This window comes from Elaeis guineensis, chromosome 3, assembly GCF_000442705.2.
Source record: "Elaeis guineensis isolate ETL-2024a chromosome 3, EG11, whole genome shotgun sequence".
Lineage (NCBI taxonomy): Eukaryota > Viridiplantae > Streptophyta > Magnoliopsida > Arecales > Arecaceae > Elaeis > Elaeis guineensis.
In genome coordinates this window covers 102742034-102760516 of record NC_025995.2, presented here as the reverse complement: position 1 = coordinate 102760516, position 18483 = coordinate 102742034, and the positions used below count along the sequence as shown (strand labels likewise).

Here is an 18483-nt window from a genome sequence, read left to right as displayed (position 1 = left end):
TGGTGATTATTTCAATGCATATGTCAATATGGCACATTTAAATAAACTTGTAATTTCTGAAGTAAAGAGCACTCTGAATACTCTTCACTAAAATCTTGGGTCTTAACAAGAGTTCTTAAGAACCGACGTGATGGCAGAACTCTAGACAGCAATAGAATGCATAGCACAAGGCTCCATACAAGTGAACTCTTGTAAAAGAAACTAGGAATGCAAAGCAGCAGCAAAGCAAAAGAAAATATGAGATATACGATTTAATGGAAATCTTACAACAATAGTTCACAAGTTGCTTGATAAATTTATAACTAAGCGGGAAACAAGACGCATCTCATTCACTTTATTCCCGTGACAGGTACCGGCCCAACAAAGACCCATTATAGAAATTTCACTTAAAACACAAGTGCAAAACATTTTTGGCAATCTATTACTTCAAACCAATTGCAAACGACAACTTGGGACGAGACTTGTTCTTACCCAGCAGCTTTAACTGGTTTGTCTTTTCTTCTTCTTCTTCCATTTTTTTTCTTCGCATAGCTTCTTCCCTTTCTTTCTGGAGCCGCTCTAGCTCCTGATAACGCTCTAACTCCTTCTGCTGCTGTTCCAAGGCTTCTCTCCTTTGAGCCTCCTCCACCCTCCTCCGATTCTCCTCAAGCATCTTATCCAACTCCTCCCTCTCTCTCCGTTCTTGTTCCTGCAAGCCCCAATCAAAGCACATCCAACAACCAAATGACAAGTTTAGAGAAAGAAGAAAGCAGCTTCTGAAGAAGCTAGTCAATCCATAAAAAAAAATTACATGAACTATTAATTTTTCAGATCACAAGATACAAAGCCTAATATTCTGTTATCAATATTTGTATATAGATATAAGAATTAAAACATGTGCATGCGGACCAAGAGCAAGCAGGAACTAATTTAGAGGCATGCACAAATTAACACATGTGCCAGCTGATTACAACTTATTCAGAGCCTGTATAAAGTTGATATATGCATTTCACGCCCACCAAATATTCTAACAAAGATCATTACAAAATTTAAAGTGTGTTTATATGTAAAGTCAGGAAGTGCACAACCAAGGTTAAGTTCATACAAAATACTTACCGCTTTCTGCCTGGCTTCAATAAGAACTGCTTCCTTTTCCTTCTGAAGTTGGGTGGCAACCTCATCCAGTAGCTTCTTTCGACCTTCATCAATCCGTCTTTGTATTTCTTGCTTGATCTCCTCAGAATTCAAACTTTCTTCAACCTTTTTCCTAATAGCCTCTTCAATCCTCCTAGCAGTTTCCTCTTCTAATAGTTTTAGTTCTGCCTCCTTTTGACGCCTGTTAGGACAAGCCACATGTTAGACAAAGAACTGCCCTTCACTAAATTAATGCTGACATAAATGTGGAAACATATCATTGAGGCCAGATGAAGAGCCATACTATATCAGCAAACAGTATGATGAGCTTTGATTATCATGACCAGCTAAGCCTTCCTTTCCATCATCATAATATTAAATACAAGCTTATGCATTTCAGGCATACCTCTAAAGATTCCACATCCAAACAAATGAGTTTTCAAACTGGAGAACAGTAGATAAAGGAGGCACCAAGTGCATCATCAATATATAACAAGTTGAACTATAGCAGTAGCCTCCTTCAGAAAAGCCAGTGGAGAAGAATGTCAAGTAACCTGTGGCAGGTTTAAAACTAATCATTTAAACACTTCAATTCTCACATTAAAGCACAGTTCTCGCACTATCAAATTCTAACTAAAATGCAAAGCACAGACAACTGGATGTGGCATCTGCTTGCTTGTGGCACAAAATGATGATAGCTAAAAATGTCAGCTGTTTACTACATATGACAGGAAAACAAGAACCACTGTCCCAGTGACACTGAACAATTCTATCATATCACTATCTACAGGCAGCCAAAAACTAAATTCTGAACTGCCCCAACAACACATAGACAAGCAACTTATAATTTCATAATATGATTGTTCAGGAGTAACTCTTGTTCCAGTTTAACTGTTTGTCAAACCCCCACCCAGCAATGCATTTCCCTCTTACTTAACATAAAATGTGTAGTTTGAAAGGACAAAATTTAGTCCCTGAAGCAACGCATTTTAGAAGCTTAAACTCAGTTAAGGTTTTCTACTTGTGAAATGTTAACCAACAACAGTCCAAATAATTATTTCATGTGTTTCAATGCAAGCATTTCCACACAAATAAAGATGACACATCGCCAAATTACTTGTCTTTCCCAAATGATGCAAAGACATTACTTCCCATTCTTCCTTGCAGTCTCTCAGGTTTACTGGCACCTGATTTCAGGTCTCTTTACTCTTCATCTATCCTGCAGTAATAAATGATATGCATGCAGTTGAATGGGTTCTTAAAATAGGAGGTCCAACAAGAAATTAGAATAAACCTCATTTCTTGGGATCACCAATAGGTAAGCTCCTTTATTCCCACTTCACAGTTTTGTTTTTTCGTCATTATCCTCTACCACTCCTGATTAGAAAGCTCCAGTCCAATTGCTTCTTTGCCAAGACAAGCCCACCCTTACTAATATCTCCATACTATTGCAAGTAATATGAGAAATCACTTGACCAATGTCATCGATAATGACCTACAAGAAACCCCCATAGCACTTGTGCAGCACCTGTTTGCATAAAAGGATTTCTTAAAAATTTAGTTAGACAATGCATGTCAAAAACAGCTGCTTTCTGATTTTGCCTAGTTCTACATGGAATCAGCAGATTTTATAAACCAAAAGGTGCACCCCAGACCTGAACCAAAAAATATATCCGAGTCCATAATTCCCATTACAAATTGTGATAGTTTAACCAATTGCAAAAGCAAAAAAGTTTTAGGAATATGCAAGACTTTGTACAGAGATCTATCAAGATCCATTAAGAAAAGAATTTACCAAAACCCCAAATTATTAGTGCACCTGATATACCTTTCAAAAGCTTTCTTTAGCAATATCTAAAGAAGGGATAACTGCTAATTAGAAAATACACATGATGATCAATGCTCCCAAATCCTTGCAACTTAGAAAACTCATTAATCAAGAATTTGAACGAAACTGCCATCATGGTTGACGACTACACGACCGCCAAGAAAGAATGTACTGGTGAAACAATATGGACCGCTGTACAAACAGTTCGGCTTATGAAATTATTAATAAACCAAGCTCTTGTTCCATTCTTTGTCCAGTTTCCAACCAAACAGTTGGAAAGTATTTATTCTTAGGACTCTGTAAATGAATAAACCAATGCAAGGTAGGATACATAGAAACAGCTTAAAGTAACAGGGTAAACCAAACCAAGAGTCAATTTTAAGTTCATTATTGATGGACAATGTACTCTGCCCTGACATAGCATTTCTTTCTTTTTTTTTGATAGGTCATAGTGTTTCTTTCTTTTACAGGGCAAGCCAGAGGCCTGATCTGAAAGTGTAAGAACCAGGCTAGATGCGGCTTAATATCTGGATCATTGGCACCCCCAGTATAATCTCTTATTAACTGTTTAGGTTCACAAGTTATTCAATTACGTCAAAGTTGTAATTAGCATTATGGCGATCTTTGGGGTTGCAATGCTAAAAGACTTCACCACAAATTACAGTGTCTTGTTTCCAGGGTTCAGATGCAGTTAAACTTTTTTTGCATGTCATATCTCCTCTGTACACTTCCACCATCGAAGACATAAGTTGCCATTGTCAGACTTTCTGCTAACAATTACAACCAGGACTTCACAACCTCAAAATTAAGACCTCATGAATTCCTTCCTTAGCAAGAGGTGAATACCAATCTATTTCCAATGATAGCAGCAGTGAACAATGCCTTTATGATTAATTGAGCACCTACTGCAGTTGCAGTAATGAGGCAGGGGGAGGAGGGCTAATGCAGTCTGTTAACTGGAAGGGCTTGCAAAGTGATGGCCAATAGAAAAGGACAACAGCTAGAGGGAGAATGAATTGACAAATAATGGAGACTGAAGAAGAAATAACATAACATACAGATTTCCATAGACAACCATAGTCAAGGTTCGCCAAACCGGTGCCAGAGGGGATACCGGCTAGCAGCTAGTTGGGCACGGTATGGGTCTGTACCATGATATTCCAGGGCAAATACCGAAATAGAAAGAGTCGAAGAGGGAGGGGGAGAGGCTTGAAAGCCTTTTAGGGGAGAGAGAGGGAAAGGGAAGCTTAATGGTGATGCTAGTGGTAGAGGGGGACATGGGGGGTTTTAATCAAATGGTCAAGCCAGAGGGCCTTTTAACCAAGCTAACCAAATTAGAGCCAGTTCAACCTATTTACCAAGCCGACAAGGCAAACCATTCTGGCTCCCCGTCTGTTTGGTTCAATACGCACTAAACCAGGCGATACAACCAACCATGACCCTAGTTAATGAAAACAACTTACCAAAAGCACATTAGAGTTGAGATTCATTCAGAAACAAAAAACACAAATAATCCAACAAATAAATTCATGAAATTGATTGAAAAAAGTAGAAAATTTACTGGAGCAAAGCTATCAGGGTGCATAAGTGACATGAACATAATAGGAAAAATCATATCCAAACAATTTTTAATTGGATCAATCAAAGAGGTCATTTGGCTGGTAAAAACCACCAAAGGCTCAAAATAAAAACCTAAAACCACTTTTGAGTATTCATCACCATATCTACATCTTTGATAATATTTACATTGCAGATGGCTGAAAATAGTGCTGCGGCCACAATCACGGAGGCAAGATGGACAAAGAGAGTAGAGCTTTATAAAGTATAATCATAAATTAAAGCAAAACTTCAAACAGCATTCTAGAAAAACTAATCAAAACCGAGTACCATGGTCATTTATGATATGTCACCAGACTCTACCAGACATACCACACTATAAAGGGAATATCCAAAGAACCAAACTCGGGGAAGAACCTTAACCATAGACAATGTGCTTTTATCATAACAGGTCACCAGAAGTGCAACATTGAGCTCACAAAGAGTTTCGAGTTCTAGTAATTAGTAAAATAAATGGCAAAAATTAGAATTAGGACTTAATGCAATCTATCGATCATCAAAGCAATATCCCAAAATACAAAATAGGCCAAAGGAGATGTAGTCAAACACTATACCTTCCAATAATTGTACTATTCTTTGTATATGTTTAATATGGCTCATATTTGAGCCAAACAGGACTTGACCAGTCAGCCTGAGGTTGGATAGCTTTGGGTAGCAGTGACCAAGCAGACAAGCTGAGGACTTTTTTTCTTCAGATTATGGTTGAGGAAAGGAGCTCTAGGTATCAAACTAAAGTCAGCGAAAATTGAAAAGTGATGCTCAATTCACAATTTAGTTTCCCTTTTAAAATCAATGTCTTTACTAAAATTTCAAGGCAGATGACAAGCACCCTGCCTTCGGTGGGGCAGTCCCCTTGATGCCTTTTCCAGTGCATAAAGAGGCCTAACACACTTAAGCAGCTGCCTAGACAACCTGCTCAACTTATGTTGTGTGCGGGATACCCTGACCAGGCAGGTCAAGCATGAATAAGCACTACGGCAGATTGAGCACAGTAACTAAAGGAAGCACAGGGCTTAGGTGGGCTACAGATAGTCAGGGTGTGGAATCTTGTTGGTTGGGCATGGGTAGAATTATGTTGTTTCTTATTGTTGCCAGCTTCTTTCTAGGGTGGCTTCATAGAGTTCATAGATTTGAAACCTTCTAAGATTTCTATTTGTAACAGCAAATTCACAACGCCTTGTTCTTATTTTCAGACTACTGTTATTATGAGGCTTTGAAATGCTTACACATCCTCTGCCTTCCAAATAAATATGAAGATATCTATGTTCCACATGGCGGAACAGAATGTTACATAGCATCAAAAATTGCTTGTTGGTGTGATTCCTAAATCAAAGCTGACCAATAAATGACCACCATGAGGCCACTACACCACCCAAATCAAGCCGAATCAGGCCCTAACTAACCTGGTCAGAACCAACCTAACAGAGCTCGCCACTTGGCCCCTCACTCCACAGGCAGTTAAGAACCGACCAACAGAAGGCCGTTCCAGCTTGGTCCACTACTCAATATCTTCATGTTAAGATTGAAAGTCAAACAGTTGAGATCCAAGATTAGTTGAGATTCTCCTCCGACGAACTCTCAACAGACACTAATGGACTCTCAATGGATACTAGGCGAGCTCCATATAAAAATAAGACTACCTGAGGAACCTCCAAATATGCTGATCTAACACCTGATCTATCACTCACTCATCTCTCTCTCTCTCTGATCTCCTTTGCTTCCCTGGAATCCCTGTCTAACAGGCATCAAAGGGTACCCCACCTGACACACTCCGGTAAGTGGATTTCTTCTTCTTTGTTTCAGGTCAGATACGATGTCAGAATCCTAATCCGAGAACGGCCATCCCCATCTAGCTCTTCTTCCTCAAGCTCGAAGGTCAGCCACGAGCTTGAGCCAACCTCACTGATCTGGTCAGACGCTTCATCAATCTCACTAGCTCGGTGCCAAGTGTTAGGCCAGATTTCAGTCACGACAATTGGTATAGCATTAATTGCTCATGTATAATAGTAGCAATGGCAGTATAGTCAACTTTATTATGTGAAACCACAAACAAACTGAATTTTCTATATACCCCACGTATATCCTCCACATGCTTCAAAGCTACTTCAAGCACCTTTTCTTGAGCTCGGGCAATTAAAAAATGCAATCAATATCAATTAAGTTAAAATCATTTCAAGCCTACAATCGAATGCTTACACAACTTCAGCATATATATGCGTGCAGGAGGCAAGCATAGAAAGCTGAAAATGAAACTTGCTCATATAACACAGCAAGCATCTACTATCATCATCTCACTTTTATGTTTCAAAAAAAGATAGTGATTAACTCATTGGTTCCATGCACAATCAATTACTTCATGAGAAACTCAAAAAGATCAAAAATTGAGGCCATTCTCAACAAATTTTTGGAACTACATGACCACAAGGCAGCAAAACAGATAAACAAATATGAATAGATCTTTCGCATTCAACAGTTCAGACATAAACAACTGTCACCTCAAGTATGTGCACACATAGATGGGACACACATTGTGCATTCACCATCACCTATAACTTTTGCTGCCAAAGACAAAGTTAAGGTTTAACTTATAACTTATCTCAGATAGCCAAAGTCTGACAGAAAGTTGAAAACTGTTGGGAAACATAAATGCCGAGAAGACATGCACATTAGGAAGATATGGGACATGGAATATAAGTGGGGAACTTTAACTAGACTCAGGAACTTTTTTAAAATTATTAGGAATAAATTTCAGAAAACAATTTTTGAGAATCTTAAGTTCAAAAAAGTTTTGTAACTTTCAATCACAAAAAAGAAGACAATTTAATCATAGTCCACTCATAGATGATTTTTATAAATGGGTGAAGTGTTAGGAGGGGCCACTTAAGATATTAAGAAATTTCACTTAAAACTTAAAAGTTATAAATTTCACTTACTGACTGATTCCTTATTTCTAATTTTGTATTGATAGTCCTCCAAAAATATAGGCTTGTTGTTTTAGCTTAAATTTTAGAGCATATATTTTTTAGATGCTCTTTTTCTTTTGGATGGACAAGAGGTGCAGAGCCCAAATGCACCCGTTCAAACTATACCCCGTGCACATCAGCAACAATACAGTCCCAAAGATCAGAGGGAATAGATGATACATTTACATTATGGATAATATGTAGGAAAAATCTGCTGTGTTACTAACTAAGATGATCTCTTACAAAAAAATGTCTTAAATATTTCATCATCATTTTAGTGATTTTCCATTTTATCTTTTTTTGGTTATTTTCACATACATATAGATCACTTGTATTTGTTTTAAAATTATTTTGCAGCAATCTGCCTAGCTGATTGCTTGTATCAGCATCCATCTGAGCACTGTGCAGTCCCCTAACGACCTTTTAAATCCTTAAAAGTGCTACTCAAAACTGTCTGACTTTTTGTTCCAGTCAACCAAAATTAGATACATAGTTTAACATTTTTCTCCCCTTTGATCTATTTTTCCTTTTTGAAACTTTTTGCTCCAATAAAAGGAGGATGAACCTGAAAACTGCATCTAGATGGAATTCAGTATGGTAATAGTCTTGGCAAAAAAAAAAAAAAAAAATCACAAACTTTTCAATTCATGTTAGATTAAATATGATGAGATAATTCATCCCTCAGCCAAAACCATCCCATCCCTCGACATCTCATCTAGAAATCAGATCAAGCCACTGATCATGGAAGCAGAACACAAAAACTTACATGTTAAAGAACTATTGCTGAACTTGAGATAATGCTAAGAAACCATGCAAGTTCAAACAACTGAACATTGCACAATAATTATATAAATGAAATGTTTCCACAAAACTACAAAAAAAAGGAGTGGGATAAAAGAACATGCATATTCAAATGCAAATGCTATAAAAGCAGCACAGGTATCAGTTCCATAAGATTTTTTATATTCCAATAAATGATTATTAGTGACACATATGTGTCTTGCTGTTTCACAAATTATGATAGCAGGCTTGAAAATTAGTTCAGGATCAGTTTAACATTAATCATGATTTCCTAATCAAGAAAGCAATAAATATACCCTACAGCCAAAGCCATGGAAGCATAAACTCCTGAAAATATTGGTATTTTGACCAAATTAATGGATTTTCTTTAAGTTAAAACTGATTCAACATAATACATTAAGGGGGTGTTTGGTTCGCAACTGAAATCGGAATGGGAATAGAAATCGGAATGGCTTGGAATCAGAATCGGAATGGTCAAATCTTCCGAAGCGTTTGGTTCGTGACTGGAATTGAAATCAAAATCGGAATCGGAATGTTATTTGAATCTATAGAGGAGAGTAGGGATTGAGTTCTATATAGATTGAGCCATTTTCATTCCACCCCGAAATCGGAATCGGAATCGGAATGGGACTCTTCCCAACCAAATGGTTGGAATGGGAGTGAGTCACCCATTCCAATTCCGATTCCAGACCCCCAATCCCCCCAACCAAACACCCCCTAACTGTTTATTTGGTCAATAACCACAACCAGCAACCAAGGTCCATAATCATAATAAAAAGGCTTGTCCTATTTAAAAAAAATCATCAGATGCAATTGGAAAAGGAAAAAAAATCATTGAGCAGGAAAGCATCAAGGCCAATATTATCATTGCAGTGACCACCAATCACTTGTTGCTTACAATCCAGCCACTGAGAGAATTTTCAAGTTCCATTGGAAATCCTACATCACTTTCTAACAATTATAGAGTGTGAATCCTTGGTAGTTAGATTTCATATACCACTATTCACAAAATGTAAAGTAACATAAATTTAGTTTGTTACAAACATGAATGGCTGGACGCAAGTGTCACCGTACCGACAAGGTTATGGATGTCATAATAGCACCACAAAAACTATTGTTGACCATGTTAGGAAAAGGAATACATATGAATTTTAGGACAATATGTTTCATAAAGAGAGTGCATGACCAGCAATATTAAGAGCACAGATAGCAGAAGAAACTTACCAAATAATAACTATCATGAAGATTTGAGCAGAAAATGCCAACAAAAAAAAGAGCATAAGTGTTTACCTTCTCTTCTCTTCTTCTTCTTTTCTTTGTTTCTCAATGGAATTTTTGCGCTCTACTGACCCAAGACTGGGGCTTCGAGACTTGTCTACAGGGGACTTTGTGGTGCTCTTGCTTCGTCGTTTGTATCTCCTTGGAGATGGAGAACGACTTTTGCGCCTCCTAGGGGTTGGCGAACGGCTTTTACGCCATCTTGTGGAAGGAGAACGACTTTTTCTCCTAAAAGAACGAAATGATACATTATCAGGAAACAATGTAAAGAATCTTGAAGCATATGATATAATGAAATCTTAGTTCAACTACAAGATAGTAATACTAGACTATTGGAATTCCAATATATCAGATACAGTTACCTCAAGCATTGTTAAGAATTATCTGTGTATGCTCCATCTTTTACCAAAACACTCTTGTAAGTCCAAATCAAGCAACCAAAGGATAACTATGAGCACTCACCACCTGCTTTCATGTATCATTTCTTTTCTTTTTTACAGTGAAAACATAAAATCTTATAAAATTTTAATTTTTACAGAATGTATCATCTAGAATGAATTGCATTTGCAACTTTGAGAAGGTAAACCTCCTGTTCCAATTTAATCCCACAATTAAACATATATGGTTAACCAAACATCAAAGGTTCCTTAATCTGATGCACTGTTAGAAGACCTACAGAATTGTTGGCATTGTCAAAGTGGGACAATAGAAATTATAGCCACGGACAAAGTGAACCACCCTGAAACTGAAGCATGATTGCTACTGAATAAATTGCATAGCTACTCTCTGCAAGACCCTCAATCCAGGTATTATATCATAGCATTTAAAATCAGACACTACAACTATAATTTACTCAAAAGCAAAAGAGAATACTGCATAACATATATAAAACAAACTCCATGAGAACAGACCAACACAATCCATAAGTAAAGCATGATTATCATATTAAAACTCCTGCATATGTAATAGGCTGGAAATCAAAAACATGCAGCTAATTATTGTGAACCTCCTTGAGGGCACCATCTAGAATCTCATTCTTCCACATGGAAGAGGTAGGAACCATCAAACCAGGATGAATAAACCACAAAGGGGTAATCAATTTATAATCCTTTTTTGTCCCATATTCAAATTTCTGGTTCTTATTTAATTAATTTTATTATTTCAAAGTTGATAGATCAAGTTTGGCAAGATTACTATTAATAAAAAAAATATTTATGTAAGCATTATCATTATTTTCATCCCATCCTTTTTCCTCCATTAAAAATGTGTTGCCTCTTGTTGTATATAAATAATAATTCCAACTGGATTGTTATTAAGAAGACAAGTTTTCTTAATTATGTCCATTTTCATTAGGATATTATTTTTTCTTTATGAGAGTCTTGTGCCTCTTTTTATATGTAGAATGATGACAATGACAATGAAAACAATGGTAATTGAGCTATTAAGCAGGGATATTATCTTAGAACCTTCAGCATCAACCATCTAAAGTGCAGCAAATGATCTTACGGAGGCACTAAACTGATTATTTTGATACAGATAAAATTCATGACAATTGTATATAAGATTAAGGAAAAAAAAGAAGCACACTCGATTGGAAGAGAAAGTCAATTCAGAAAATATCATTCTGAGAAGAGATCCACAACCATAATTTTCAAATAAAAAAGTTCAGAAAGATGATTTATTGTTCCCCTTGAGCAAGATTTCTTATCCTCCTTGGATAGTAAGTGACCACATAAGAATGTATTGATCCAGGTTACTCAAGGTAAAGAGAAAAGCAACTTAAGAACCGGTGCAGACTATTCAGCACAGAGCTGGTCAATATAAAAATAATGTGAAACCAGTAAATTTTCTGTCTCCATTAGACCCCGTCGAAGGAATGATTGCAACTTCAAGATCTCATTCAAAGAAATTAAAAGGGCTCTATTGCAGCAAACAATTATCAGAATATGCCTATGAACAATCATAAACCAAACGACCCGTAATCATCACATTAATATAATCAATACAGAAATGCTTCGTGCCATTATAACCAGTTTTTTAAACCATCATGTGTCTACAGAGTGCTCTTCAAAATTATTACCATTTTCTTTCAGAGAAATTCATTTGAAGTGTTCAAGCACCAGTTCAAGCCATAACCACTACATTTATAGAGATAATTTTTTATGTTTAACAGGAAACCTCATTGCCATTTATAAAAACCAAAAATAGCCACTATTTTCCATCCCTGACTGCAAGCAGATACCATATACAACTCAAAGAATGGAAGACTGCAGCCTGGTAAAACCTTCAAACGATTGAGCAATCAGTCTTACATGCGGGTTGATGCTTCAACAGGAAGAAACAAAATTTGCTTTCATTCGGTCTTCCTTCTTACAATGTATTCTTATGAAGGAGAAGCAGAAAGGTACGCACAGATATAGTAGTTTACAAGCTGGAATCTCTTGAAACAAGATGCATTAGAAAAAGGGAAATTTATATCTAATAAAGAGAAAAGACTACGATGAGGCTCTGTGATATCAAGCGAGATCACCTATATGAATAAGGAGAGCGGCTGCGATCTCTTCTGCTTCTCCTGCTGCTGTACCTGGGAGAAGGAGAGCGCCTTCTCCTGTATGAAGGAGAACGAGACACCGTCCGTGGCATCTCTAACCCAGTACGTAATCAATCAGGGAAAAGGGTTCAATTTTTAACGAATCAAGCAATCAAAAACAAGCTCCTCCTGTCTTCTTGAACCGCCCTACGAACTCCAAATCAAACCACGTGTAACGGGAAGAACGAATTAAACCCTTAGTTTTTTAGAAATTATCAGCTATTACGGCGATGCAACCTCGATTCATGGAGAGTTTACTTCTGCCGACCGGATAACAGGACCTGATTCAATGAGGAGGGAGTTAAGAGCCGATCGAAAAGAAACCTAAAAGAGAAATCCGTGAAGCAAGGGGAAAGAAAAGGAAACCTTTGGATGGCTGAGAGGTCCAAGCACCGGCCGGAAGGGACGGCGGAGCTTTCCGGCGGCGGGGAGAAGTCGATCGAAAAGAAACCTAAAAGAGAAATCCGCGAAGCAAGGGGAAAGAAAAGGAAACCTTTGGATGGCTGAGAGGTCCAAGCACCGGCCGGAAGGGACGGCGGAGCTTTCCGGCGGCGGGGGGAAAGGAGATTGGGTGCAAGGGGAGCGAAGGGATTGAGACCCTGGGCTGCGCTATCTCTACTCCGTGGCCTGTGGGGAATGGCGCAGCGATTTCCACACGGCAGGATTCCGCCTTCCAAGAGGAAACAGGTGGGGCCAGAGGCGGAGAAACGCTTTATATGGAGATGGAGGCGGCCTTGCAGTTTAGGTTGTCAACGGGCCGCATTGGAGTTGTATTCCTAATTCCCTATCCAAACTCACTAAAAAAAAGATAAAAAATTAAATTCAACTAAAATATTTTTTTTTGAAAAAAAAAATAACCAGAGCAACTAATTCCAATTGAAGTCCAGGTCCAAGGAAATAAGATTTGGATCTACATCAAACTCAATTAACCATTAAATTTGCATGCATATTCATGCTTTTCAAGATTCAATTTGGCATATAATTTTAGTGGATTAATTAGCCAATGATTTATAATTTCTACAACTAAAAAGAAATTTATTTTAATATTTTTTTATATATGATGAACCTATAGCAAATTATAATAGGAAAAAAAAGCATAATATAAAAAATTATTATTAAAATTATATAAAAAAATTATAATCAAAAAAAAAATTAAAATTATTTCAGAGTTTTTAATTTCATCCTGAACTTTAATTTAGTACAATCAAATCATTAAACTTTTAGAACGGTTCAATTCCGACCTTGATTACGTCTGCCGTCTACGTACCGTTCGGAATGGGTAATGTGGCATCACGTGAGGATCATGTGAGAGGATAAATGGGGATGATATGGAAGAAGGCTTTTTTTTCCTTTACTTCTTTCTTTGTCTAGATTATATAAACCGATAATCCTTCCCATTTTCGATGACTCAACACTCGTGATGGTGGTGGTTTGCTGGTCAGCGAGAAGGCGGTGATCTGTCCTTCATTCCCGTGATGAAGATAATTTTTTTATCTCATATTTTGTTCATTTTTCATCCAACTTTTACCTTCCTGAATCCATCTATCTTTTTCATCCGGCTTATCACCGATTGACTCCGGTTACAACTCGTAAGGACGCACATCAGTGAGAGAAAGACAAGTGTTGGAAGACATAATATCTAGAAGAGTTGGAAGATCATCACATCACTCCCCAGTCTCTAGCATGGAGTCAACTGGAAGCTATGAAGCTCTCGATCAGTGCAAATGTAGTCTTGTAGCTAAATTATGGACTTCATGAAGCAATAATATCCTGGACGGAGGTTTAGGGGTTGTCCAAATTATCAGGTGAGTATGATCGATATCAACTGACTCTTTTTTCAATGTTTAATTTCTTAAATTATGCTACTATAAGTTCTTTAGTTATAATATGGATATTAATTGATGGCAGAACGATTCTTATTATGGATATTTTGCTAAGATTGATCCAAAGATAAGGGATCAAGCCAAAGTAGCTTTACTTGAAAAAAAGGGATGAAGCAAGGGATTTGAAAGTTGATGTGAAAAGATTGTCTACTATCGTTGGAAGATACAGAAGAGAAAGTTTTGATTTAAAAGAACATGTGGTTGAACTCAAAGGAGGGACAATCGATTTATTAGAAGAGACAGAGGATTTAGAAAAAGAGGCTACTGATATCAAAGATAAGGTATCAAAGCTGAAAGCAGAGTGCAGAGTTAAAAAAGAAGCTTGCTAAACATACTACGAGAGAGAAGCTATATGTGATTGTAATCATGTTTTTATTCATTATGCTAACAATAGTGGTCATATTTTGATCAACTTTTAGTATGTTATTATATATTGATTTTGAAAGTGGTCATCAAACCACTTAAACCAGCTCTAGAATTTTAAAGATTTTGAAAATCAACTTTGAAATCAATGTTATACTCCAAAGTTGTTGAATGTAATAGTTTATGTTTGATATTTGCATCTCTTCTTAGTAAAGTTATCTTCATTAAAATGAACTTGAGATATGAGATAGTGAAGCTTGAAAGAGATTAAATGGTCAGTTGGCACATGCGTGGAACCAGCAAATATGAATGGCACAAGAAAAGTTCTTGAGTGAAATGATATGTCAAGGTGTGCTGAGCATCATCCCTTATATATCAAACAATGAATGCTTAAAGGTCAAGATGTGTTTCAAATAGGTTGATTCGTAGGTCATACATATATTGCAAATCAAATTTGATTGCCCCTACCTATATTTGAATTCGTAGATGATACATATATTGAAATTTAATTTTGATTGCAATGAAGTTATTGAAATTCATAGATGATAACTATATTAGAATTCAATTTTGATCGCCCCCCCCCCACACCTCCATATTTGCTTGCCCATACAGTATACGATACATATATTGTATCAGAAAGTTATGTATCATAATCCTTTGAAAAAGTGGAAATGCCAATGAGAATGCCATTGTTAATAAAGCTAAAATATAAAACATTCAGTCCCGTGCCACTATTAATTAAGTCATGTGCTACTGAGCAAAGAGAAAGCTGAAACATTAGTTTTAAGAATTGTTAGTTGTTAAGAACTGTAAGATGCACTGTTAATAAAGCTCCAAGCTTATTGAAGCGACAACAAGTCCCTGAGAGCAATTTTAAGCATCAACTTATGCCGAGCACATTAGGACAATTCTATATGTCTTATACCATCACCTGAAATTTTATGGTTCATTTACAAACAAAAATCCATCTACTTAAGGATTCTCTTTCCCACCATATCAGACAACTCTGCCTTTGTTTTTTTGCAGCCATATGCTATGACAAGTAAGAATCTCTATGGACTTAACCTGACTGCAATATAGATAATCCTTTTAACATCATTGTTTAGCTTAAGAGACAAGCAACCAAGGAATGCTAATATACAAACTTTGAATTACAAACTTATTCAGTTAACTGAAATATACATTTGTTCACTTCAAAGTTCTTTGCATATACATTGACAGAGTTCTTTGCACATACATTTATTCTTTGTACATACATTCCTTCAGTTAGCTGAAACATACATTGATAGAGTTCTTTGTACATGCATTTATTCTCAATAACTGAAACATTCAAACCAAATCTAGAACTTGTAATTCCAACCTGAAACATGAAAGTTAATAACAAACATCAATAGTAAACATTTACCACTGAATCAAATATAATGCAATATAATATTATATTGTTTCATTACATATAACCTGAGCTATCAAAAGATTTGCAAACAACCAAAAATAATCTGAGCTATTACAAACACTAAAAGTTCATATCTATTTGTAATAACCTAAGCTATTACAAACAGTCCAAAATAAACACTGATCTATGTAAACAAGAAGAACAATCATCTTGAACTACTTCCACAGCGGCAACACAATACACCATATCAACTAAGCATTATCAACAGTGCTATCTTGGGTTCCTAACTGTTCAGACAATGGCTGAGTTTTTTTATCCTGATTCTTTCTTCTAGGATCCATTTGTGCTTTTAGTGATCCCATACCAATTTGAGTTGCACTTCTTCTACTGAAGTGTCTCATCCGGCTTGGCCTCTGTACAAACCAATTGCACATATAAATCAGCAAGATGATATTAAACAACTCGATTGTTGGACACAAATCTTACTATAATTTTTTTTTTCGGTATCTGGTAAAACATATAGTCCATTACCCTCGGAAAGCATTTGCCATCCCCTTCTCTTATTTGGCAGTTTTGCTCGCCTCCTGGTGCTGGCTCCAGTAGATGTAACCTGATATAAGAAAGGTAATAAGGCATTGACATATAATGATTAAAGTAAAAAGACATGAAATTGAAAAGTAAATTTTTTTATTTTGGTTATGATAACATGATTTTTACTTGGCCTTCCTCTAAGCCTCTTTGGAGGTAGATCAATTGTCAATGAATCACTTTTGTTGGGATAACCCTACTTGTTATGAACTGTTTTGAAGCAAACTTGAAAGGTCATCTATCTTCCATGTCTTGAAATCTTATGAGGATGCTTGAATTCCTCGTGTGGTGTGGGTCCTTTCTTCTCAGCTTTTTAGGCCTGCTTGGCATTACTCTTACTGATGGAGGTAGCACTACCTCCACACCAGTATTAGGCCATAACCTTTCTCCATTCACAGGTTGAAGTACATACTCATAACACTTCTTCCATACATCCTTTGTATAACATGCTACCACATAATCTTCTACATTATCATTCTTATGCCATATAGCAGATATGGCATGACTATATGGTATTCCTGTTAGGTTTCATTCATTGTATGTACAGCTCCTATCAATCAAGCTGACTTCATAGGATTATCCCTTACATGTGACTTCATATTTGCTTTCACCATTATAAATTATCTCACACCATCTGCTATCTGACTTATCTTTTTCAATCTTTTCTTGTATTCGAGGGCAAATTTTTTCATGCCACTTATCAATTTGTCCCTTTTTCTTTGCCATTCGGACCATTAATGCACTCCTAATATCTTCAAGGATATCAATCAATGGTTTCTCCCTTACTTGAAGAATGCAACAATTGAATGTCTCAGATATATTATTATCAATTACATCACAGTTCAGAAATGGACAGAAGAAGGCTTTAACAAACTTCTTTGGATTTGCATCCGTGAAGTCTTTTCATGCTTCCTTAGATAAAACTTTCATCTCATCTAGTACATCCATAAAGTCTGCCTCTGTAGTACACTTGGCGGCTTTGAAGAAGGTGAGCTTTAGAACTCCACCCTCATATTTTTTCCTCCAGTTTCATATACATGCCTTGCACAATTTCTATGCTTAGCATGTGGTAGCAAATCACTGACTGATTCAACCAATCCCTACATATAATAGGCAAAAATAAATTAGTATAATGTTCTATAACTAAGCATGATGTATATTTAAAAGGCAATTGACTTCAATTTACTTTTTGCTGGTCACTAATAACAGTCTAACCCAACTTATCTCTAAGTCATAGATCTTCAGTTAAAAAATTAATGAACCAACTCCAAAAATCTCTATATTCTATCTTTACTATAGCCCATGCAATTGAAAATATTTGATTATTAGCATCTCTACCAATTGCAGCTAGTAGCTCTTCCTTACAAATTCATTTTAAGAAATAACCATCAAGGCCAAAAGTGGGCTTACAACCTGTCAAAAATTCCTTTCTAAGAGCTTCAAAATCAATATATAATCTTTGAAATAGTAAACCATCAACAGACCTCTCAATCTTCATGACTATTGTTGTGCTCTTGTTGCTTCTCCTAATCGCTTCACAATAATCAGGTAGCCTTACATAATATTTACTATGAGACCTTCTAATGGTCTCCAAAGCCAATTGCCTTGTCCTCCATCACTTAGTAATGGTAACATCAACTTCAAATCTTATCCTAATATCATACTTCATCTCTTTGGGCTTGTAACCAGGATAGCCTAAGCTTTTCTTCAAATTCTTTTGCTATCCATCTAGCTATCATTTGACTGTTCTTATGGCTTCTTACATATTTATGCTCATCAATATATATCTTGATTTGAAATCTATCAAGATTTTTTTCATATGAATATCATATTCTGAATGGGTACCCATTTAATGTACATTTTAACTCTGCTCTAGTAGCCTCGTTCTTCATAAATCTCATATCAAATTTTTGTGCTACACTATATTTGACTATAGCATCTTTAAAATGTTCAATGGTGTTGAATGTCATACCTTTACAAAATTTGACATGCTGTATATCAGTTTTTGAATTGAAATAAACCCATCTCTTCCTCTTCATGAGATCACCAAGCTCATGCTCAGGACT

At 36.4% G+C, this 18483-nt stretch overlaps 1 protein-coding gene across 1 annotated transcript; it reads right to left on the bottom strand.

Annotated features, from left to right (window-relative positions):
- Positions 1-220: 220 nt before the first annotated feature.
- On the bottom strand, positions 221-12890 carry LOC105041335 (uncharacterized). Its single transcript, XM_010918264.4, has 5 exons — positions 12557-12890; positions 12131-12471; positions 9613-9828; positions 1096-1315; positions 221-688 (listed from the first exon to the last, which is right to left on the bottom strand). Exons 2-5 carry the CDS (start codon positions 12241-12243, stop codon positions 422-424), a joined length of 816 nt encoding a protein of 271 aa, XP_010916566.1. The 5' UTR covers positions 12244-12471; positions 12557-12890; the 3' UTR covers positions 221-421.
- Positions 12891-18483: the final 5593 nt, after the last annotated feature.